Source organism: Eleutherodactylus coqui, chromosome 8, assembly GCF_035609145.1.
Source record: "Eleutherodactylus coqui strain aEleCoq1 chromosome 8, aEleCoq1.hap1, whole genome shotgun sequence".
In the NCBI taxonomy this organism is placed as follows: domain Eukaryota; kingdom Metazoa; phylum Chordata; class Amphibia; order Anura; family Eleutherodactylidae; genus Eleutherodactylus; species Eleutherodactylus coqui.
Window position 1 is genome coordinate 165,413,504 of NC_089844.1, and position 25,526 is coordinate 165,439,029.

Genomic DNA, 25,526 nt, shown 5'->3' on the forward strand with positions numbered 1-25,526 from the left:
TCTTCTGTGACACTGTGACTGGAAGTTGCCCTACAGTATATCATGTATTTAATGTGTTAGCCGTTAAAAGGTATCATATCTACAAGATTAACTGGTTTCTCTTACTGAGAGCAATTCCCCTTTGCTCTACTGGCGAACACTGTACCAAACCTTTTTTTTTCATACATCCAGTGTCTGTAGTGCCTTTCCTCCTCCGAGGATGGTTCAGGGCAAAAGGTGGGCAGAACCATCTCCTGGTTAGTGTTGGTATGGGAAGGACACTTGGGTAGAGTTCTTAGTAGCACCTTGCCTTGGTGAAACAATAGGAAGGGTTCTTTTGCAGCTAGTGCTTGCAATTCACTCATCCTCTTGGCCGATGTAATTGGTACTAAGAATACAACCTTTCTGTAAGAGATGATAACTCTGCTTCTGCAATGGCTCAAAGAGAGGCTCACGCAATCTTCTCAGTACCAACGGCAAGTCCTGTTTCCTGTTTTGGAAATAGATTGGTTGTGGATTGACAAAGCTTCTGGATGGCCACCAAAAACCTCTTTTACCATGGGTGCTTGGCAAGAGATCTTCCAAAGAAAGCTGATAAAGCCGAGCCCTGAACCCTAATAGTATTAAGTCTAAGCCCTTTTTCAAATAAATCCTGTTGAGAATTGTAACAGGTTTGCCATTGATGTTTGTTCTGCTGAAAGCCTTCTTTGGTCACACCATTTCTTAAAGGTGGACACTATAATGGAGTAGGCCTTATTTGTTGCAACACCTCTGTCAGCCATCAAGGTTGAGACTACGGAGTCTGATTTGCCTTGATTTCCCTAATGGGGCCCGTCAATCTCAATACTGTCAGGCCAAATACATTAACGTCCTTGGACAACAACCTGTTCTGGTACACCATGTGTGGTCTGAGTGGAAGCCTCTGTTAGCTTTCCTGACTCATCCTCAGGAGCAGGGGAAACCACGCTCTTCTTGGCCAAAATGATATAACTGCAATCACTGAGGCTTGGTCTTTCCTGACCTTTGCCAGGATATTTGAGACCATGGGCACAAAAGGGAACACACATGCCAGCTGAAAGTTCCACTTGATGGAAAAGGCATCCAGGGTGTACAGTTTGTCCTGGTGATAGAGTAAAATTTCTTGAGCGTGGTGTTGGCTCTCATTGCTATCAGGTAAATTTTGGGCAGATCCCATGTGCCAGCTGTTCAAACACTTCACAACATTTACCTGGAATCTGCTGAAACCAGCTTATGCGATCAACCCATATGTTCAGCTTTTCCTGAATGTGGACCCTTTCCATAGGACCCTGAAGTGCCATATGGTCCATGAAACAGCCTGTTAGTTGCAGACATCATTTCCAGACCTTTCATCACCTAGCTAAATGAATTTGGCCCAGTATTAATAATGCCTATACCTGTGAGTTCAGGGTTTTAAATCTTCTCGATGTGATCAAAAGAAAATCGGAACTCTGAAGAGGAGCAGCCAACGTCATTTACTGACTTGAAAATCTCTTTCAGAGCGGCAGGAAGTTGAACTTTTACCCCATCGGCGCTCTTGAGAAGATCCCTGGTCTTGCAAGTTCTCCTGTAGCTCCCTCATAGATGTGCGAACAAAGTCCTTTACCCAGGACATCATCCCCTGATAGGTGGTAGAGGAAGCTAGCGCTGACTACAGACTTAGAAAGTCCCCTAAGAAGAAGGATAGGATTATAGATTAAAATCTCTTACCTTCAATACTAAGGAAGGTTGGGCAAAAAAGAAAAACCATTTACTGCAAAGCCAATCTCGACAGCCATCTGGAAGTGGTATTACACAATTCTTACAAGATGCATGATGTCTTTTTGAAGTCCTCACTAGATATAATTCTACAAAAGAATCACTGATCAGCAATAGGCAGAGAGAGAAGGATGCTTACCTTGCACACATCCTATGGTTTAAATAGCTCCCCCCATTTATTGGGATGTAGGCTCTACAGCAAAGCGTTCTGCCCCAGTGTTGGCACAATGTGCCCATAAAAAGTCCACACAGAGCATGGAATGAAAAACCATAAATCCCTTTCTGATTAGGAAGCTTAATGTGCTGCTCCCATTATATTGAAGTACTTTCCAAGTTGGCAATGAGGCAAAAAAGGTAACTTTTTAATAGTGCAACTTTTAGCAAGAAGGCCACTGCTGCCTCACCCATAGACTCACTAGCAGGGGCGCCCCCGATGGCACATCCCTGCCTCTGCTCACTGCTGTTCAGCTTTAGCAAGATGGCTATGACAGCTCCATAGTCCAGTATAGCACAGCTTTGATGTAGAACCATAATGGAATCATCAGCATAGCTGGATATATCGGTGCAGACTTGTCATCCTCAGCTGTAATGAAAACGTTGTAATGTCCGGGCGGAAGGCAGACCAATGCAGGGGAAACCGTGGGTAATCAAGATGGATGTCACGGGTGGCTCTGCGAACTCTGCCTACAATGGCAGCAAAATGGCCCAGCTTAGTCGCGCGTGGTGGAACAGGAATAATAACTTTAGTGATTAAGGTAACGGTGTGTCACGGTGACGCCAGTACCTTTCGGGGGTGAACTTCAGTAGATGGTAATGAAATAATTGAGACAAGTCCACTGTAGCTTAGTTGCAAACTGAAGGTACACAGTTTACTCAGCAATGTGTTAAATAACGAAGAAATTACACAGTCCACTGTGATGCAGGGTTAAATTCAGCATTCAAATAACGTTCTTTCAGTACATTAATATTACAAGCAACTTTATCCTCAACGCTCTCTTTCTTTTTGTTTAAGGTTACTCAAGACAGAATCCCATCAGTCTAAGTTATCTGAGCGTTGTGTCCAAAGGATTGCTTTACAGACATTTGTAGTTATGGAGAATGGGGTTACTGGTATTTTCCGACTTTAGATTTAGCAAGGACTCGTATCACTCACAGTTGTGTAGAAAGATCCAAGCTTTTTTCCTCCATCCTGCACTTTGTTCTGCAGCTTATGGTCTCTCACTCTCCACTCCAGGTAACATTCGATCCTGCAGCGCCGCTGCACACCTCCTTCGCCGGCGACCTCCAGATGACCACTCCTCAAACTCCTCCTTCACTTCCTGTCTCTTCTCCCACACTTTCTCTCTAACTCCTCCTCACATCCTGCCTCTCCCTGCTCACTTTCCCGGGCTTACATCTCCTCCACCAATCAGGGATTTTTATTACCAGCAACCAATCAGGAGACGCGTTATTGGGCAGAATAGCCTATCGCCCATGAAGAAAGGGGAAAGACAGGGTCTTTCTCACGTTGATACCTGTCATGTCTTCGGAGGAGTACATAACCAGGTGTTTTAGGACCTGCGATTATGGTACTATCCCGTAGGACCCCCCGGACCACTACACATACATTTACATAATAAGATTATTCATTTCTAATTTTCTTAATCATAGATAGATAGATAGATAGATGGAGAAATATGAGATACATAGATATTAGATAGATATATAGATATTAGATTAATAAATACATATGAGATACATATAGATTAGATAGATATAAGATAGAGATTAGATATGAATTCGATAGATCAATATTAGATAGATAGATACAGGGATGTAACTAAAGGCTCAGGGGCCCTGATGCAAAAGGTGAGCTGGGCCCCCCCCCCCTCTATCTGTATCTGTACCTGTACCTGTACCCATACCTAAACCATGCTGCACAGAGGCATAACTTGAAGCTTCTGAGCCCCAATGCAAAACCTGTAATAGGGCCCCCAACTATAATGCTTTATTCATAGTACTGGGCTTCCCTATATGGAGAAGAGAGGCCTTATGGGCCCCCTAAAGCTCCAGGGCCCAAGTGCAACCGCATCCCCTGCACCCTCTATAGTTACGCCCCTGGATGGATGGATAGATAGATAGATAGATAGATATGAGATATATATGAGATAGATAAATGATACATACATATGAGATAGATATCAGCTCGATAGACAGTTAAATAGATAGTGAGATAAATAGCTAGATATGAGATAGACAGATATGAGATAGATAGATATATAGGTATTAGATAGATTGATAAATACATATGAGACAGATAGATATCAATTATTAGATAAATACCGTTTCCCTGAAAATAAGACATACCACACAAGGCTTGAAAAAGTCGGACGAAACGTCGCAAGTCCTTCTCAAACGAATGGATTTTTAAACAATAAAGATGATATCTGGAGTTTTATCCTATTGATGACTATCTGATGATCCTTTGAAGGCTTCCATGCGGTGCTGCTTACATTTGTTCATTTGTGCACCAACAATAATAGTGACCCCCACAGTATCCCCAGCAATAATAGTGACCCCCACACAGAAGCCCCAGCAATAATAGTGACCCCCACAGTATCCCCAGCAATAATAGTGACCCCCACAGTATCCCCAGCAATAATAGTGACCACACAGAAGCCCCAGCAATAATAGTGACCCCCACAGTATCCCCAGCAATAATAGTGACCCCCACAGTATCCCCAGCAATAATAGTGACCCCCACAGTATCCCCAGCAATGATAGTGCCCCCCACAGAAGCCCCAGCAATAATAGTGACCCCCACAGTATCCCCAGCAATAATAGTGACCTCCACAGTATCCCCAGGTATAATAGTGACCCCCACATTATCCCCAGCAATGATAGTGACCCCCACAGAAGCCCCAGCAATAATAGTGACCCCCACAGTATCCCCAGCAATAATAGTGACCCCCACAGTATCCCCAGGTATAATAGTGACCCCCACAGAAGCCCCAGCAATGATAGTGACCCCCACAGAAGCCCCAGCAATAATAGTGATCCCCACAGTATCCCCAGGAATAATAGTGACCCCCACAGAAGCCCCAGCAATAATAGTGACCCCCACAGTATCCCAAGCAATAATAGTGGCTCCCACAGTATCCCCAGGAATAATAGTGACTCCACAGGAGCCCCAGCAATAATAGTGACCCCCACAGAAGCCCCAGCAATAATAGTGACCCCCACAGAAGCACCAGCAATAATAGTGACCCCCACAGTATCCCCAGCAATAATAGTGACCCCCACAGAAGCACCAGCAATAATAGTGACCCCCACAGTATCCCCAGCAATGATAGTGACCCACCTAAATCGGGACGTCTGGTCTCATCTTAGGTAGTCGCTCATTGATGAACTTTTGTAAATGAAGACGGGCGGGCCAGAATAACAAAAAGCATTGGAACAATTATCGCAGCTTCTGCTTCCAACAGGTCAGCCCGTGTAAAAGGGTCCAATGTACCATACAAAACAAATACTGATGTACTCTGGGTATTGGGAAAAAATACAGGATGTCAGAATAATCAGCTTACTTGTAAGAAGAAACCCCATGGAGAGGAGCAGCCACCTGTCTAGTACAATGGCAGCACAAAAAATACAACAGGGAGGAGCTTAGAACCCTGCAATAGGGTTGGGGTTGCTCTTTACTTTTGAACTCTTTGTGTCTCCTTATTTGTGTCAGACGCCCAGGAAATGTAATTTTGCTATGTTGGGAGTTTGGCTATGGAGCCCCATGACTTCTATATACATCCCCGGCTTCTGATCAGCCCACTCACTTTGTAGATCCCCATGATCCTGTGAGTTCAGCTCAGTAGACCCACGGTTGGGCTAGAACAATCATCTGTAAAATGCGTCCGTAATAATACGTTTGTCTGAAAGTAGCCATATAGGGAAGAAATATAGTTCTTGGTTCTGGTGCTGTATTTGTTATGAGCTTGGTTCTGGTGCTGTAGTTATATATTGAGCCTGGTTCTGGGGTTTTATATTTCTGTACTGAGGTTAGTTCTGGTGCCGTATGAAAGGAATGAGTTTGCTTCTGGTACTTGTGAGAAAAGCAATATACAAAAAAAATCATAGAAAGTTTTTATATTTCCCTTTCTGTGATTTTTTTCACTTATGTCAGTGTAGAGACAATAAGCGAGGACTAGTGATGCTGGGTTGTTGGCTCACGTATTTTGGCCAAAATATCAACTAATACCTAGGATTTATCAGTATTTATCAATGACATGCAATGCAGCCTTAAACCTTGGGTCACCCAGGGTGCCGGTGTGGCTCGCCTGCGGGGTGCAGGGTAACCTACTGAATTCAAGTATGGCATCTCCAATAGGTTGTAGGCCTGAATGGTGCACTACAAGTACCATGTGGCCTGACACCCTGTATTTACTTTTCTGTGCAGGAATAAGCACTAAACAGCAGCCCCCTTCAGAATCAGGGCTCGGTTCTTGGTCCCCTTCTCTTCTCTATCTACATAGCCCCAATTGGACAAACTATCCTCAAATTTGGCCTCCAATACCATCTCTACGCTGACGACACCAAACTAAACACCTCTTCCTGTGAGATCTCTGAACCTTTTCTCCAAAACATCACTGAATGTTGACCGCTGTCTCTAATACCATGTCCTCTCTTTATCTCAATCTTAACCTCTCTAAAACTGACCTTCTCGTCTTTCCGCCTTCCAACCGACCTCCCCTCAACATGTCCAATCCAGTGTCTGGCACCATAATAACCCCCAGAAGGCATGCCCACTGCCTTGGGGTCACACTGGACTGTGACCTCTCCTTTACTCCCCACATCCAATCTCTGGCCCAAACATGTCACATGCACCTCAGAAATATTGCTAAAATCCGGCCGTTCCTCACCACGAACACGCTAAAGACACTCGTGGTCGCCCTCATCCACTCCCGGCTTGACTACTGCAACTCGCTACTCATCGGCCTTCCTGGGACCAGACTCGCTCCCCTCCAATCCATACTAAATGCGGCAGCTACGCTCATTTTTCTATCCAGCCATTACTTAGACACCTCTGCACTATGCCAGTTGCTGCATAGGCTGCTCATTCACTGCAGAACTAAATTTAAACTCCTCACCCTCACCCACAAAGCTCTGCATGGCGCTGCGCCACCATACATCACCTCCCTCCTCTCCGTACACCATCCAGCCTGCTCACTCCGATCCGCTAACACACTCAGACTAAACACCCCTCTAATACGAACCTATTCCGAACCTAATACGAACCTCGCATGCTCGCCTCCAGGACTCCACCAGAGCAGCACCCATCCTCTGGAACGCTTTACCCCAAGGCATCCGGACAATTCCCGATGCATGAAATTTCAGACGTGGCTTAAAAACGCACCTTTTCAGGGAAGCATACCAAATTTCCTGACCTAGTCCCCTGCCGCTCCCTATGGCTCCCCACACCTTCCACCCTGCCTATCGCACACGACCTTTACCCCTGCACCTCCTTACCGCCCCGTCCTGTTTGCTTTCTAATAAATGATTTCAACATGAGATCTCTACTGCCTGTGTTCCCCTCATGCCTCGCTACCCCCCTTGTATCTCCTGTACCACCCCCCCCCGCTTGGACCCACTGTATCACCCCCATCCCTGTACCTCCTGTATCACCCCCCCCCCGCTTGTACCTCCTGTATCACCCCCACCCCTGTACCTCCTGTATCACCTCCCCCCCGCTTGTACCTCCTGTATCACCCACCCCCCGCTTGTACCTCCTGTATCACCCCCACCCCTGTACCTCCTGTATCAACCCCCTCCCCCCGCTTGTACCTCCTGTATAACCCCCACCCCTGTACATCCTGTATCACCCCTCCCTGCTTGTACCTCCTGTATAACCCCCCCCCCGCTTGTACCTCCTGTTTCACCCCCCCCCCGCTTGTACCTCCTGTATCACCCCCCCTCCATTTGTTTCAAACTGATTTTATCTCACATTGTAATTGTTGTATTGTTTGCATTTATCCCATGCCTCAAAGCCTTGCTGAATAAGTTAGCACTACACAAATAAAGATTATCATTATAAGGAGGGTGTGAGAGGCGGCTCATCAGTGTTCTTCACTGGGTTACTTGCTCCTTCATTTAGCATCTAGCTGTCTGCATGCTGACAGGTAAGTCGTCTAAATGCCTGCCCTCCTGTATCAGTATATCAGTGAGTATATGGCCGCTCTCTGGGATTGCATTGTATAAAACAATGTAAAATACAGGTTGGAGCGCGGTAATTTGCTAATTTGGGAGTGAAATAAAAAAATAATGAACTTGTAAAAACTTTATTTTATATTTTATTTACATTGAACAGTAGTGGAATTTACAAATTATTTGGTTTTAAATATTGTATCTGGCAAATGTTGACCTTCGCTATCCACACACTGCTGCATACGTTTTCTGAAGTTCTCATGCACTCTTTCAAGCATGTCGACTGGTATTCTGGCAATCTCAGCGTCAATATTGTTCCTTAGGTCTTCCAGGGTGTTGGGACGGTTGCAATACACCTTAGACTTCAGGTAACCCCAAAGGAAAAAATCGCATGGGGCTAAGTCTGGTGAGCGTGCCGGCCAGTTAAGATCACCCCTCAGAGAGATAAGCCGTTCAGGAAACGTTTGCCTCAAAAAATTCCTGGTAACTCTCGCTGTGTGCAGTGGCGCCATCTTGTTGAAACCATGTATCCTTTAATTGCATTGCCTGGAGTGCTGGCTGGAAAAAATCCTGCAGCATAGTTAAGTAACGTTCGGAATTCACAGTTGCCAGAAAAAAGTAAGGGCCAATGATGCCTACTGGTGATAAGGCGCACCACACAGTGACGCGGTCCGAATGCAGAGGTCTCTGGTGAACTTCTCTGGGGTCGCTCCAGTACCGCATGTTTTGTTTGTTTACACACCCACTGAGGTGAAAATGTGCCTCATCAGAAAAGAACACAATTGCGTCACGAGGTATGGTTGCAAGCATGTCTTCACAAGATGTTCGTCGTGTAACATAATCCCGTGCTGACAATTGTTGGACCACGCACATTTTATACGGGTGAAAATTCAGTTCACTATGAAGAATCCGGTGGAGAGAACGTCTTGAAATTCCACTACTGTTCAATGTAAATAAAATATAAAATAACGTTTTTACAAGTTCATTATTTTTTTATTTCACTCCCAAATTAGCAAATTACCGCGCTCCACCCTGTATAAAAAATAACTAAAATAAATTCTATCATATAGGCCGCCTGCAGATGGCCGGGTCGGATCCTGCCGCGAGAATTCTCGCTGCGGGACCAGACCCGAGCCCCTGCAGGGACCAGTGCGGCACTTACCTCTCCCGCGGCTCCAGCTCTTTGATGTGCCGGCTGCCCCGCACAGAAAAAGAGCATGCCGCGATTTGTTTTCCGCGCGCGATTTCGCGCTGACAAATCACGACCGTCTGCCTAGGATTGTGTTTTCCAATGCAATACTATGGCAGCTTCCTAAGGCCCCATGCACACTGGGCAAATTGAGCAGTGTAGTCCGCGCTTGTCAGCAAGTGCAGGCGATGTGCCCATTGAGGTGTGTGGAGATTCCTCTCTCCATTCACACCAGCGGATTTTATTTGCAGCCGCTCCATGCCGAAATAAAATCGCAGTATGCTCTATTGTCAGAGCGGATATGCAGGGACGGCTTACATTGAAGTCAATGGAAGCCGTCCCTTCTGTGGCACTTCTGCAATGAGCATTGCCAAAGTGTCGCGGATCCGTGTCATCACCTAGGCGATAGCGCGGTGAAATCTGTACTGTGCATGTGCGCTAGAGCGGCGGCGTCACATCCGCAGTACAGAAGAAGAAGTCATCTGACAGGTACACAGGGTCACTGGCAGCGGGCACAGGAGGATCCTGTGCGGGATTTCCCACAGGGAATCTGTGCGTGCCCGCGTGCATGAGGCCTAAAATCTGTATCTCAGCAGTATAAGAAATAGCAACCAATCACAGCGCAGCTTACATTTGGTATTATTGTATCTTGTCACCACCGGTAGTGTGGGTGGTGACATGATACAGGCTGCTTGACAGGGGGGTGACTCCTCCTGTTCCTGATAGGCTGTAATTTCTGTGGCTCACAGCAGGTCCGGGAACTCACTGCGATCTTCTGGAGGAGGAGGGGGTTTGTGTAATATTAGTATTTGAGGAGGAGGAAGTTGTCTGTGTAGGATATTATTATGTGAGGAGCAGGAGGTCTGTGTAATACTGGCATAATTAAAAATCAAAAACTTACCAACTTCACCTGTAATTTTTGTTGCTAATAGCAACCAATCACAGCTCAGTTTTCACTTGTTATACTGCTGAGATAAAATGAAAGCTACACTGTGATTGGTTCCTTTTGGCCAGCTTTCATAAGCGTGGGTGCTGGGCTCACTTCTGTGTGGTACAGAGTGGCTCAGTGCTGGTAGGAAGCTGTCTGGTAGTTGCAGCAGAGGAGGAGGTTGTGTAACATTATTATCTGAGGAGCAGGAGGTCTGTGTAATATATTAGTATTTGAGGAGGAGGAGGTCGTCTGTGTAATAAATTAGTGCATGATAAGGAGGAGGTCATCTGTGTAATATTAGACTGTGAAATAAAAACTATCTGCTCAAGTGCAATTCCAGCATTCCCCCCCCAGGGGTAGTGGAGATGTCCTCCCCCCCCATTTTTGTTATATATGTACCAAGTTTGGTACATATCCTATTTTATATATATATATATATATATATATATATTACAGTCTGTTGTGTATGCCTGTAAATACATGTAAATATTTAGCACTGCTAGTCTATTTTAGAATAAATCTCCAATTTATTAGTCAAGCCTTGTCTGTTTTAAAATGGACCACGACTGCAAAAACTGTGTTCATAATGTGTAGCCCGGTTCCAGCGTATCGGTAACATACAAGCTGGTGGTGGCAGCAATTGTGTGTGTGTGTGTGGGGGGGGTGGGGGGTGGGGGGGTATTGTAGAGTGCTGGAAACATTAGACCGACCAGGGGGTGATTTGAGCTTTCATTCTGCATACGTGCAGGAGCCTGGGAAAACAGTGTACAAATCAGCCTGTACTCTAACTCCTCGAGGCTCTGCTGATGCAATTGGTTGCAGTGAGTGCGCTTGGATTAGTTGGTCCGTGACAAATCGGTGACAGAGGTGGGATCATTCGGGGTCCCCCCTCTCTCTCCCTGACAAATTGGTGGCAGTGGTTGGATATTTAAAATGTCCGTGTCAGAACTGAGCAATTAATTCTCGTACAAAAAAATGGAGCGAAGTCTTTGCGAAGATCACCACAAAACATTTCCAAGGTTTTCACTTAGTGCTAATACATCATTTTTCTTTGGAGTAAGGAGTAACTCTTTCTTTGCTGCACCATACAGACTGATACCTGAAACCTATACCCCCAATCTCCGGCTGATACATCTGCAGACATGGCTAGTCGTCCTCCTCTGAAAATGGTGGGTGATATGCCCCTCGTCGCATACTTTGCAGACAACTGGGAGAACGTGCGGAATTTCCAGGCTAAAGAAGGGGACCTGCTGATAGACACCTACCCCAAATCTGGTGAGAGCAAGGAAGGTGTGGTGCCTGCAGCCCACCTGCGCCCTGGAGGTGCCCAGAAAGCCCTCTTTCCCCATCTCTAAGTATTTTATGCCATGTTGACCCTTGGTAGGTACCACTTGGATCAGTGAGATTGTGGACTTAGTTCTACATGATGGAGAAAATAAGACAAGCCAACGTGGAGCCATATTTGAGCGGGTGACCTTCCTGGAATTTGCCATGCCTGATATGCCTACAGGTAAGCGTTGCAGATGGGTTATTTTTGTTACACCTCTCCTGTATGATATATGGTCCATATGTTATAATAACCTGCCTCTTCGTTAGACACTGAGAAGCTTAATAAAATGAAGCCTCCTCGCTTGATGAAGTCTCATTTACCCATCCACCTCCTGCCAGAGAGCTTTTGGGAGAAGAACTGTAAGGTACTGACGTGTCTCTTCATGGACCACGGCTGATGACAAGCGACTGATCTTCCATCTCCTGCCCTGTCTAATTCACTGCTGCTATAAAGCTTGCTCCAACTATGTGTCTTATCACTAGTCTGCTTCCTATCCCAGGCTTATCTCTAACCAGGTCTACCTCCCTTGCTGTAGGGTTTGGTCCTCCCATTACTCTACAGGTCCTCGTATGTCCCTTGCTGTAGAATCAGGTCCTTCTCTATTGTTCTAATCGGGTCCATCTACTAAACAGCCACTGATCAGAGACCCCCATCTAGTAGCACGTTAGACCTCCTTTGATCTTCAGAACCACAGAAATCCATTATGACGTGCATCCACAAGTATCATTTTATGCTGCACTCCGTGGTCACGATGACAATTCATGAAAGGGCTGAGGGCCTTAATAAAGGGGTCATTCACTGCACGTCCTTCGACGTTACTTTATAAAGAGGTGTATGTCTTGTTCTACCTGGATAGATCCATGATTGCTCTGTTCTCAGGCCTCCCATGCTTTCTGTAAGGCCGGGTCTAGTTGTCCTTCTGTAGAGCTCGGCCCAACATGTATGATCTCTCTCCCTCTGTCTCTTGCAGTACACCTATGTCCGTCTTCCAATATAACCTTCTGTCTTATTCTGTAGAGTATGTTCAATCTCTGGACTTTCTCTCCCTCTTGCACTTTCTTCATGTTGTGCCATTTCAGGTCTTTCTCTCGCTGTAGATCCTGGCCACTCTCGATTATCCAATTTTTGTGATCCTCTCCTCCACAGATTATTTATGTGGCCCGGAACCCTAAGGACGTATTGGTGTCATATTATCATTTCTACCGCATGGCCATTATCCACCCAGATCCGGGGACATTTGATGAATTTCTTCACCAGTTCATAAAAGGGACAGGTACATATAGGATCTATATACGTTTTCTGCTGATTTATGGGCACAGATCATCATGAAAACACTCTGACATCTTACAGATAGCCTAGTAACAAGGGCACAATTGGACCCCCTAAATGCCATCTTGAAATGTTTCCAAGATCCCTCACAACCAGTACAGCACGTAAAAGGGGGGGGGGCAGGACCCCACAAATGTTCGCTCATGCGAACTTTTATTTACATGTCAGAATATTTTGGCACGAAAACTAAACTGTACCCCCCAAAATAGGCGCGAACTTCCTGAGGATGGGGAAATGATGGCGAAGCGATGGTGAGAGATAGTGAAGTGATGGTGAAGCGCTGGTGAAGCGCCCAACAGGAAGAGTCACAGAGGACTCTGTAGCTGTCTGTGACTAGCGGCAGCTGAGAGACCCTGTGGGCTGCTAGCTGTGGCCGGAGCAACGATGGGCTGTGAAGTAGTGCTGAGTCTGAATTCTTGAAGGAGTTTGGACTGCAAATCCACTAAGGTCACAGCCATAGGGAGGCTGCGGGAGACTGATCCTTTCTTCTACAGTTGAATGTTTGGAGACTGGCAATGGATATTGCACAACTCTGTTCTCTCATCACTGTGAGAAGGACACTAGAGTTTGTAAGCCTGTAAGTACCTCATTAAAATCTAAGTGTGCACACAAACAGTCAGAGATAGACTGTAAGCAGGCTGGCTAGACAGAGACTTTGATATTGATTGTTTTATAAATCATTAGAGCTTTGCGGTGAAAGGAACTTATCTTTTCCCTTGTTGTGCATCAGCTCCTCAGACACCTCTTCAGTAAATATTGACTGTGTGTAGAGAAACAGATCATGACTTTCCTGTGGTAGGGTAATCTTCTGTGATAGTGTGCAGTATCTGTACTTTGTGTACCATATCTGTCATAGGTTGCGATCATTAGGTCAACATAGTCGGGTCTTATCACTAACTGTTAAACTATTGCATTACTGTTATCAATCGTTCATATATCCCATTCAAGCATATCTAGCTGCGGTTACCAGTGGTCTACAAAAATATAGTTTTTTATTACATCATATCTTGCACCCTGTGTCATCCACCACCGTTATATTCAGGAATACTTTCCTTTCTAAGGAGTCAGGGAGGTGGTGATCGCTCATTCTGGCCACTATTTGGCATTTCAGGAGCTCCTGAAAGTAGAGCAGTATCGTGGGGGTGGCCAGTTGGAGGGGGGTAAGCTGTCCAGAGATAAACCACCAGCAAGCCCTGATGACATAAGGGCGAAGATGAAGAACCAGCTGTATCCCTGGGGTGAAGCACCCCACACTGTGCACAGAAGGAGAGGGAGACTTGCTCCCCACATGGCTGGTCACTGCAGTGGCGGTGCAGAAGAATTGCACCACTACTGTGGTGGTGGGGTAAACGGACTCACAGTACTGTGGGTAATGTAAAGGGTTAATATGGCAGTATAGTTAATAGTCGAGCAAGGTCCTGCAAGGTTTACTTATGTGTTATTAAAGTGTAATGGTATATGGGATGTTTATAATGTTATGCATAAAGGGTTAATGGCGATGGTGTAATGTGCCTGATGGGATGTAATAGACTGTAATAATGATGAGGTGTAATGGTACAGTTAGGCACATGGCATAGAGTGTATATGGGATTGAGTAATGAAGCCTGAAAGTGAAACCGCTAGTTGATGATGATGTGACGACCTCTGAACTTTAGTATCGTGTATGACATGTTTTACGCCTTCTGTAAGGGGCATTGGAAGTTAGGGCCTATGGCCAGTATGAGGATGTATTTAGTAATTACACTGCAAGGAATACGATGTAAAGCTATTCTGATAAAATATGATGAAAGTCATGTGCCTTTCTGCTGCCAGGAGGAACTAATGAGGTACTGCGCTGTATATGTGAGCAAAGGACAAAAAACATGTATTTTGAGTCACTTTATGTAAAGTACTGTTGCTTTAAGCGAGAGTTTAGAAAAAGTTATATCGCAACATCAAAGGTATAGGAACCCTCCTATGAGGTGTAACTATGTTTATTATGCCAACCTGAACACGTGTCATACCCTCACCTATGACTAGTTACAGCACCAAGGAGTCTAGAGGAGGACATAGGGGTCTGGAGGAAGACAGAGGGTTATGGAGGAGGACTGAGGGGTCTGGATTTGGATAGAGTATGAAGGAGGACAGAGGGGTCTGGAGGAGGACAGAGGGGTCTGGAGGAGGAGAGAGGGTTATGGAGGAGGACAGAGGGGTCTAGAGGAAGACAGAGGGGTCTGGAGGGCACAGAGGGGTCTGCAAGAGGACAGAGGGGTCTGGAGGAGGACAGAGGGGTCTGGAGGAGGACAGAGGGGTCTTCAAGAGAACAGAGGGGTCTGGAGGGCACAGAGGGGTCTGCAGGAGGACAGAGGGGTATGGAGGAGGACAGAGGGGTCTAGAGGAGGATAGAGGAGTATGGAGGAGGTCAGAGGGGTCTGGAGGAGGACAGATGGGTCTGCAAGAGGACAGAGGGGTCTGCAAGAGGACAGAGGGGTCTGCAAGAGGACAGAGGGGTCTACAGGAGGACAGAGGAGTATGGAGGAGGACAGAGGGGTCTGGAGGGCACAGAGGGGTCTGGAGGAGGACAGAGGGGTCTGCAAGAGGGCAGAGGGGTCTGGAGAGCACAGAGGGGTCTGGAGGAGGACAGAGGGGTCTGCAAGAGGACAGAGGGGTCTACAGGAGGACAGAGGAGTATGGAGGAGGACAGAGGGGTCTGGAGGGCACAGAGGGCTCTGCAGGAGGACAGAGGGGTATAGAGGAAGACAGAGGGGTCTGGAGGGCACAGAGGAGTCTGGATGGCACAGAGAGGTATGGAGGAGGACAGAGGAGTTTGGAAGAGGACAGGGGTCTGGAGGGCCCAGAGTGGTTTGTAGGCGTAATGAGTGGTCTGTAGGAGGAAAAAGGGGTCTGTAGGAGGAAAGAGGGGTCTGGAGGAGGATAGAGGAGTATGGAGGAGGACAGAGGGGTCTGCAAGAGGACAGACGGGTCTGGAGGGCACAGAGGGGTCTACAGGAGGACAGAGGGGTATGGAGGAGAACAGAAGGGTCTGGAGGACACAGAGGGGTCTTCAAGAGAACAGAGGGGTCTGGAGGGCACAGAGGGGTCTGCAGGAGGACAGAGGGGTCTGGAGGAGGACAGAGGGGTCTGGAGGAGGACAGAGGGGTCTGCAAGAGGACAGAGGGGTCTGGAGGGCACAGAGGGGTCTACAGGAGGACAGAGGAGTATGGAGGAGGACAGAGGGGTCTGGAGGGCACAGAGGGGTCTGGAGGAGGACAGAGGGGTCTGCAAGAGGGCAGAGGGGTCTGGAGAGCACAGAGGGGTCTGGAGAGCACAGAGGGGTCTGGAGGAGGACAGAGGGGTCTGCAAGAGGACAGAGGGGTCTACAGGAGGACAGAGGAGTATGGAGGATGACAGAGGGGTGTGGAGGTCACAGAGGGGTCTGCAGGAGGACAGAGGGGTATAGAGGAGGACAGAGGGGTCTGGAGGGCACAGAGGAGTCTGGATGGCACAGAGAGGTATGGAGGAGGACAGAGGAGTTTGGAAGAGGACAGGGGTCTGGAGGGCCCAGAGGGGTCTGGAGGAGGACAGAGGGTTATGGAGGAGGACAGAGGGTTATGGAGGAGGACAGAGGGTTATGGAGGAAGACAGAGGGGTCTGGAGGAGGACAGAGGGTTATGGAGGAGGACAGAGGGGTCTTCAAGAGAACAGAGGGGTCTGGAGGGCACAGAGGGGTCTGCAGGAGGACAGAGGGGTCTGGAGGAGGATAGAGGAGTATGGAGGAGGACAGAGGGGTCTGGAGGAGGACAGAGGGGTCTGGAGGGCACAGAGGGGTCTACAGGAGGACAGAGGAGTATGGAGGAGGACAGAGGGGTCTGGAGGGCACAGAGGGGTCTGGAGGGCACAGAGGGGTCTGAAGGAGGACAGAGGGGTCTGCAAGAGGGCAGAGGGGTCTGGAGAACACAGAGGGGTCTGGAGAGCACAGAGGGGTCTGGAGGAGGACAGAGGGGTCTGCAAGAGGACAGAGGGGTCTGCAAGAGGACAGAGGGGTCTACAGGAGGACAGAGGAGTATGGAGGAGGACAGAGGGGTCTGGAGGGCACAGAGGGGTCTGCAGGAGGACAGAGGGGTATAGAGGAGGACAGAGGGGTCTGGAGGGCACAGAGGAGTCTGGATGGCACAGAGAGGTATGGAGGAGGACAGAGGAGTTTGGAAGAGGACAGGGGTCTGGAGGGCCCAGAGTGGTTTGTAGGCGTAATGAGCGGTCTGTAGGAGGAAAAAGGGGTCTGTAGGAGGAAAGAGGGGTCTGGAGGAGGATAGAGGAGTATGGAGGAGGACAGAGGGGTCTGCAAGAGGACAGAGGGGTCTGGAGGGCACAGAGGGGTCTACAGGAGGACAGAGGGGTATGGAGGAGAACAGAGGGGTCTGGAGGGCACAGAGGGGTCTTCAAGAGAACAGAGGGGTCTGGAGGGCACAGCAGGGTCTGCAGGAGGACAGAGGGGTATGGAGGAGGAGAGAGGGGTCTGGAGGATGATAGAGGAGTATGGAGGAGGACAGAGGGGTCTGGAGGGCACAGAGGGGTCTGGAGGAGGACAGAGGAGTATGGAGGAGGACAGAGGGGTCTGGAGGGCACAGAGGGGTCTGCAGGAGGACAGAGGGGTATGGAGGAGGACAGAGGGGTCTGGAGGAGGATAGAGGAGTATGGAGGAGGACAGAGGGGTCTGGAGGAGGACAGAGGGGTCTGCAAGAGGACAGAGGGGTCTGGAGGGCACAGAGGGGTCTGCAGGAGGACAGAGGGGTATGGAGGAGGACAGAGGGGTATGGAGGAGGACAGAGGGGTCTGGAGGAAGATAGAGGAGTATGGAGGAGGACAGAGGGGTCTGGAGGAGGACAGAGGGGTCTGCAAGAGGGCAGAGGGGTCTGCAAGAGGGCAGAGGGGTCTGGAGAGCACAGAGGGGTCTGGAGGAGGACAGAGGAATATGGAGGAGGACAGAGGGGTCTGGAGGGCACAGAGGGGTCTGCAGGAGGACAGAGGGGTATGGAGGAGGACAGAGGGGTCTGGAGGAGGATAGATGAGTATGGAGGAGGACAGAGGGGTCTGGAGGAGGACAGAGGGGTCTGCAAGAGGACAGAGGGGTCTGGAGGGCACAGAGGGGTCTACAGGAGGACAGAGGAGTATGGAGGAGGACAGAGGGGTCTGGAGGGCACAGAGGGGTCTGGAGGAGGACAGAGGGGTCTGGAGAGCACAGAGGGGTCTGGAGAGCACAGAGGGGTCTGGAGGAGGACAGAGGGGTCTGCAAGAGGACAGAGGGGTCTACAGGAGGACAGAGGAGTATGGAGGAGGACAGAGGGGTCTGGAGGGCACAGAGGGGTCTGGAGGGCACAGAGGAGTCTGGATGGCACAGAGAGGTATGGAGGAGGACAGAGGAGTTTGGAAGAGGACAGGGGTCTGGAGGGCCCAGAGTGGTTTGTAGGCGTAATGAGTGGTCTCTAGGAGGAAAAAGGGGTCTGGAGGAGGAAAGAGGGGTCTGGAGGAGGAAAGAGGGGTCTGGCAGCAGCTTTTTCGCTGCTGTACATTCAAAACACATGCCCATCCGATCTCAGTATGTATGTGTATGAGGGTGCTGGGCAAGATACCCTCTTTTGGCCTCCATTGGGTGAATGGGGGCCTGATGCTTTGTTTTGTGTGTATGCCAAGAGCATTCCAGGTGGATACATTGTATGTTGTATGTGTTCATACAACGTGATGTGAGCCCAATGTGTGGCTGCGGGATGCCCTGTAATTTGTCTTGCTTGCCTTCCGTAGTTTCTTATGGACCATGGGCCGATCACATTAAGGACTTTTGGAAAATAAGACATCAGAGAGACATCCTCTACCTCTTCTATGAGGACATGTTAGAGGTGAGGAGATTACGTCACAATAGCCTTCTTTATACCAATGTCGCTGTCTTGTGAGAGTTGATCAGAACTTCTAAACTTCTCCTTAGGACCCAAAGCGAGAAATCAGAAAAGTGATGAAGTACGTAGGAAAGGATCTACCCGATGATATTGTGGAGAAGATCCACCAGCAAACAACCTTCAAAGCCATGAAAGACAACCCCATGGCCAACTACAGCACCATCCCGAACTCCGTCATGGACCAAACCATCTCACCCTTCATGAGGAAAGGTATGAATGCTTACCTCCCACTGATGTCTATTACAGTAACATCTATGTCTGCAGTCCTAGTCACTAAATCTTGTACTTCCTTCCTTCCAGGAACCTGCGGAGACTGGAAGACTCATTTCACAGTGGCTCAAAATGAGTTATTTGATGAATATTACAAGAAGGAGATGTCTGACACTGACCTGACCTTCTGCTTCTAGGAGCATGATAGAAAGAAAAATGGCCCCAGCGCTCGCTGGAGAAAAATATTCCAATGTATATGGAAAAAACTAGTTTATTTTGCAACGCGTTTCAGCCACTATACGTGGCCTTTTTCAAGCATAAAAATCATTCATACACAAACAGTATATACTGTATAAGTAAAACAAAACTTACAATCAAGAAGTTCATAGGTGCCTGCTGAAGCTGTGCATGTGTCCTCAGGCAGCGGCCATTTTGGAGGCGGGGACAACTGTGAATTACACACCCCCTCATAAAACTTTTGTTCCATAAGCAGAGATTCATATATATGTCCCCCTATCATTAGAGGATGATCCCTCTCCAACATAGATACCCTCATAGGGTGAAAAATTTGTAATATCATAAACATTAGCACTATAGCCAAAGAATTCATGTGTCATGTGACATATGGACACATGATCAAACCATACGTCACCACGCTAGTGTGTACCGACCCTCTGAGATGACAAAACTCCACTTTTACTATGGAAACTGAGGAGAGGTCATGTGATCTGCATCTCCGGCGTACATGACGCCGGCGTCATTATATCATGCGTCATAGCGCTTACAGTGAGAGAGGAGGCAAAGTACTCACTAAGCCCTACGTCACCACGTTCCCAGGCGTCGCCGCGCAACGTCTCACAGCACTCACCCAGGCTTCTAGGAGCATGAAATCCCCTGTATACCGCGTATACATTTTTAGAACTTTTTAGATTCAGATTTTCTCTTTTTTTGGCCTTTTATCTTTTTGGTATTAGATCTAGTATTACTATTCCCTGTATGGAAGACACAGGATCCTCCTCCTCGCATTCATTTACAACCTGAATTGTCTTTTGTACCTGTTAAATGTTAATCATATGTAACAATATCCTAATTGTGTTTGTTTATAGTCAGGAGTGCATTGCCCTCTGACACACAAAAAGGAACCTATCCCTGTAATGTAAGGAGCTGTAAGACCTGCTCACATATACTGACCGTGGACAGGATACGGATCCCCAACACACAGCAGGACTATAAGATCCCGGGGATATTCACATGTTCCACGTCCAATGTTGTGTACCTGATCCTGTGCAGTAAATGTCCTGTTGGGGGGCTTTATTTCGGGGAAACAGGACAAAAACTGAGAGCCAGGATGAGATCTCATCACCACTCAATTAAAGAGCGAAAGACGGAATTACCTGCGCCTAAACATTTTTCTAGTCACGGACACAACATAGCACAGATGAGATGAGAGGTATCATATTTAAGGGCAACTTCAAGTCTCAGCGTCACAGAAGAATTTGGGAGTATTAATTTATGGCCATTTTTCATACCCTCAAGAATAAAATGACCTCGGAGTGTGGTTCTTGTATCAGGGGAGAATATGCAAAATCTGAAGTAGAACTAACACACAGGCCTGGTGACCCCCTAACATCAATTTAGAGACCATATAACTGTCACATTCCTTATCAGTGGACTAATTAAGAATTTACTTCTCTGCTCATCTTGTCTGGTGTTGTTTTAAGTGCAAATTAATCTCGCTATGTCTGTGCCTCTTAATATGCAAATATCTAGATAAATAAATGTAAATGTTCGTTAGTTCAAAATCTTAAATCTCCGAAAGTTCTTCACCAATTGCTTTGAAATTTGGACACAACGTTGCATTCAAATACGTGCGTATTTTTATATACCTACTATTATATAGCTCTCACACCTGTGACAGGTAAAAACATGATTTTTTGGAAAAACTGCTCATTCCGCTTTGAAATTGCCATTGAACATGCAATTCATTGAAACTCCCACGTGCAACATTTTCAAAGCATCCGGCATGAGAAAAGTATTGCAGAAATGCAAGTTTATTGTTTGGGATGATTGCACAATGGCGCACAAAAAAAAATGGATCGATCATTGCAAGATTTGTGTGGAAACATCAGACCATTTGGGAAGGCATTAATATTGCTTGCAGGAGATTTCAGGCAAACATTACCTGTAATTCCTCGATCACCACCAGCGGATAAATAAATGCTTGCCTGAAATACTCTACTTTGTGGCGACAGGTAAAGACGGAAAAATGAACTCCAGATATGCGTGTCCAGCTGCAGAAGATCGATCAGCCGAGATATTCTCACATCACTTGCTGGAGATTGGGAATGGATAGGTGCTGGTTGATCGGACCTCAGGACGAATTTCACTGCCTCATAACGTCTGCAATTTAGTGACGTCAAAAGAAGAATTGGTTAAAAAAGAATTGGTTAAATTATTATGTTGCAAAATATCAACCAGTAAAAACTTTGCAACGGCACGCAGCTTGCAGTAAAAAAATTAAAGGGGTTGTCCCGCGCCAAAATGGGTTTTTTTTTTTTTCAACCCCCCCCCGCTCGGCGCGAGACAACCCCGATGCAGGGACCTAAAGAAAGCTTACCGGAGCGCTTACCTGAATCCCCGCGCTCCGGTGACTTCTATACTTACCGGTGAAGATGGCCGCCGGGATCCTCTTCCTCGGTGGACCGCAGCTCTTCTGTGCGGTCCATTGCCGATTCCAGCCTCCTGATTGGCTGGAATCGGCACGTGACGGGGCGGAGCTACACGGAGCCGGCATCCTGCACGAGAGGCTCCATTGAAGAAAGCAGAAGACCCGGACTGCGCAAGCGCGGCTAATTTGGCCATCAGAGGCCGAAAATTAGTCCGAAACCATGGAGACGAGGACGCCAGCAACGGAGCAGGTAAGTATAAAACTTTTTATAACTTCTGTATGGCTCATAATTAATGCACAATGTATATTACAAAGTGCATTATTATGGCCATACAGAAGTGTATAGACCCACTTGCTGCCGCGGGACAACCCCTTTAATGACCAACGTCATAGAAGCAGGAATCTTGACAGGACCATTCAGAGGTGAAGATGTCCTCATTCCTCGCACTCCTATGGTTCCAACGGATACGCCATTTCGATTTAAGAGATTGCAATTCCCAATTCGATTGGCGTTTGCAATCACCATCAACAAAGCTCAGGGTTAATCTTCCGAATTGTGCGGTTCAGATCTAGACACGGATTGCTTCTCACATGGACAAATATATGTTGTGTGTTCTAGAGTCGGCAAACCAGACAATCTCTATATTAGCACAGACAATGGAACAACAAAGAATATTGTATACCCACAAGCATTGTGAAATTAAACATACTAGAAGCGTGCGCTTCCTCTTTTCCATTTAACCAGACTGAGCCACAGCAACGCCATGTACATGTATATATATATATATACTGTATACCCCTTCCAGATCTGTTTCATTATGTCTGGGCAAGAGCCCTAAGTAGGTTTGAATACTCACTATAACATCATGTATTTTTGTTAGTCATATCTACAAGATTACTTGGTTTCTCTTACTGAGAACAATCACAATTGTATTTATGACTAGAGATGAGCGAACGTACTCGTCCGAGCTTGATGCTCGTTCGAGTATTAGCGTGTTCGAGATGCTCGTTACTCGTGACGAGTACCACGCGATGTTCGAGTTACTTTCACTTTCATCTCTGAGACATTTGCGCGCTTTTCTGGCCAATAGAAAGACATGGAAGGCATTACAACTTCCCCCTGCGACGTTCAAGCCCTATACCACCCTCCTGCAGTGAGTGGCTGGCGAGATCAGGTGTCACCCGAGTATATAAATCGGCCCCTCCCGCGGCTCGCCACAGATGCATGCTGACATAGATCAGGGACAGTGCTGCTGATGCTGCTGCTATAGGGAGAGTGTTAGGTGTTATTTTAGTCTTCAAGAACCCCAACGGTCCTTCTTAGGGCCACATCTGACCGTGTGCAGTACTGTTGAGGCTGCTTTTAGCAGTGTTGCACAATTATTTTTTTTTGTATATCGGGCGTGCAGAGCATTGCGTCCTCAGTCTGCAGTCATTGTACATAGTATAGGGGCAGTACTGGTGAGGCAGGGACAGTGGGAAAGGTGAAAGAGATATACTGTCTATATAGGCAGTGGGCTTTTTCAAAAAAATTGGGGAAAAATACTATCTTTGGTCTGCCTGTGACCGTCTTCAGTGTACTGCATGTCTGCCGGGGGTAGTAGTCCTAATTAATACGCAGCTAAGCGTTACAGCAGGCGTGCGCAAAATTGTTTCCTGGCTCTGCTGTGCCTGTTACATCACCGCCGTCATAGCGCCAGAGGGAAACAGTATACATAATATACGCTGCATACAGTATCTGTCTGGTGTTTCAGCTCACCATTTAAACAAATTGAAGCAAAATACTTAAGGCCTATCACTGCCCTTTGGCCACTTGACTGCTTCTGCGCTGTGAATTCCACTAGCTCAGTCATACGCACCTACGTCTCACTACAGGCGTGCGCAAAATTGTTTCCTGGCTCTGCTGTGCGTTCCGTAAGCGAAGTCAGCCTCCAACCACAGGCCAATAAGCGGCACATTTAATTACAGCGTTCTGTTTCGGCTCTACTCGTAATACACCATGCTGAGGGGTAGGGGTAGGCCTAGAGGACGTGGACGCGGGCGAGGACGCAGAGGCCCAAGTCAGGGTGTGGGCACAGGCCGAGCTCCTGGTCCAGGTATATCGCAGCCGACTGCTGCGGGATTAGGAGAGAGGCAAGTTTCAGGGGTCCCCAGATTCATCTCACAATTAATGGGTCCACGCGGTAGACCTTTATTAGAAAATGAGCAGCGTGAGCAGGTCCTGCCGGGGATGGCAGAAAGTGCATCCAGCAATCTATCAACCACCCAGTCTTCTACGCCGTCCACAGCTGCAACTCTGAATCCTCTGGCTGCTGCTCGTCCTTCCTCCCAGCCTCCTCACTCCAAGAAAATGACACATTCTGAGGAGCAGGCAGACTCCCAGGAACTGTTCTCGGGCCCCTGCCCAGATTGGGCAGCAATGGTTCCTCTCCCACCAGAGGAGTTTATCGTGACCGATGCCCAACCTTTGGAAAGTGCCCAGGGTCCGGGGGATGAGGCTGGGGACTTCCGGCAACTGTCTCAAGACCTTTCAGTTGGTGAGGAGGACGATGACGATGAGACACATTGTCTATCAGTGAGGTAGTAGTAAGGGCAGTAAGTCCGAGGGAGGAGCGCACAGAGGATTCGGAGGAAGGGCAGCTGGACGATGAGGTGACTGAACCCACCTGGTTTGCTAAGCCTACTGAGGACAGGTCTTCAGAGGGGGAGGCAAGTGCAGCAGCAGGGCAGGTTGGAAGAGGAAGTGCGGTGGCCAGGGGTAGAGGCAGGGCCAGACCGAATAATCCACCAACTGTTTTCCAAAGCGCCCCCTCGTGCCATGTCACCCTGCAGAGGCCGAGGTGCTCAAAGGTGTGGCAGTTTTTTACTGAGAGTGCAGACGACCGACGAACTGTGGTGTGCAAGGTTTGTCGCGCCAAGATCAGCCGGGAAGCCACCACCAACAGCCTCACCACCACCAGCATGCGCAGGCATATGATGGCCAAGCACCCCACAAGGTGGGACGAAGGCCGTTCACTGCCTCCGGTTTGCACCACTGCCTCTCCCCCTGTACCCCAACCTGCCACTGAGATCCAACCCCCCTCTCAGGACACAGGCATGACCGTCTCCCGGCCTGCACCCACACGCTCACCTCCGCTGTCCTCGGCCCCATCCAGCAATGTCTCTCAGCACAGCGTCCAGCCGTCGCTAGCGCAACTGTTTGAGCGCAAGCGCAAGTACGCCGCCACGCACCCGCACGCTCAAGCGTTAAACGTGCACATAGCCAAATTGATCAGCCTGGAGATGCTGCCGTATAGGCTTGTGGAAACGGAGGCTTTAAAAAACATGATGACGGCGGCGGCCCCGTGCTACTCGGTTCCCAGTCACCAGTACTTTTCCCGATGTGCCGTCCCAGCCCTGCACGACCACGTCTCCCGCAACATTGTACGCGCCCTCACCAACGCGGTTACTGCCAAGGTCCACTTAACAACGGACACGTGGACAAGCACAGGCGGGCAGGGCCACTATATCTCCCTGACGGCACATTGGGCGAATTTAGTGGAGGCTGGGACTGAGTCAGAGCCTGGGACCGCTCACGTCCTACCCACCCCCAGAATTGCGGGCCCCAGCTCGGTGGTGGTATCTGCGGCGGTGTATGCTTCCTCCAATAAACCACCCTAAGAATAAAAAAAATATAAAAACCACTAAGAATACAACCTTTCTGTAAAAGATGATAACTCTGCTTCTGCAATGGCTCAAAGAGAGGCTCACGCAATCTTCTCAGTACCAATGGCAAGTCCTGTTTTGGAAATAGATTGGTTGTGGATTGACAAAGCTTCTGGATGGCCACCAAAAAACTCTTTTTACCATGGGTGCTTGGCAAGAGATCTTCCAAAGAAAGCTGATAAAGTCGAGCCCTGAACCCTAATAGTATTAAGTCTAATCCCTTTTTCAAATACATCCTATTGAGAATTGTAACAGGTTTGCCATTGAGGGTTGTTCTGCTGAAAGCCTACTTTGGTCACACCATATTT

The 25,526-nt window shown here is 48.0% G+C and overlaps 1 protein-coding gene across 2 annotated transcripts; it reads left to right on the forward strand.

Moving 5' to 3' along the window:
- The first annotated feature begins 7,851 nt into the window (after window positions 1–7,851).
- LOC136577126 (sulfotransferase 1C2-like) lies at window positions 7,852–19,998 on the forward strand. 2 transcript variants are annotated; one of them, XM_066576879.1, is made up of 8 exons: window positions 7,852–7,901; window positions 11,138–11,321; window positions 11,431–11,556; window positions 11,643–11,740; window positions 12,523–12,649; window positions 18,484–18,578; window positions 18,665–18,845; window positions 18,936–19,998. In XM_066576879.1, exons 2-8 carry the CDS (start codon window positions 11,189–11,191, stop codon window positions 19,040–19,042), a joined length of 867 nt encoding a protein of 288 aa, XP_066432976.1. In that variant the 5' UTR covers window positions 7,852–7,901; window positions 11,138–11,188; the 3' UTR covers window positions 19,043–19,998. The 2 variants fall into 2 exon arrangements, with proteins under 2 accessions (XP_066432976.1, XP_066432975.1); XM_066576878.1 differs by lacking the exon at window positions 7,852–7,901 and having other exon boundaries at window positions 11,125–11,321.
- The last annotated feature ends 5,528 nt before the right edge of the window (window positions 19,999–25,526 follow it).

Bases quoted from the DNA above. Each gene is read 5' to 3' on its own strand.
- LOC136577126 (XM_066576879.1), top strand. From the start codon at position 11,189: ATGGCTAGTCGTCCTCCTCTGAAAATGGTGGGTGATATGCCCCTCGTC. The intron at 12,650-18,483 runs GTACATATAGGA...TGCCTTCCGTAG, and splicing joins CCAGTTCATAAAAGGGACAG to TTTCTTATGGACCATGGGCC. The intron at 18,846-18,935 runs GTATGAATGCTT...CCTTCCTTCCAG, and splicing joins CTCACCCTTCATGAGGAAAG to GAACCTGCGGAGACTGGAAG.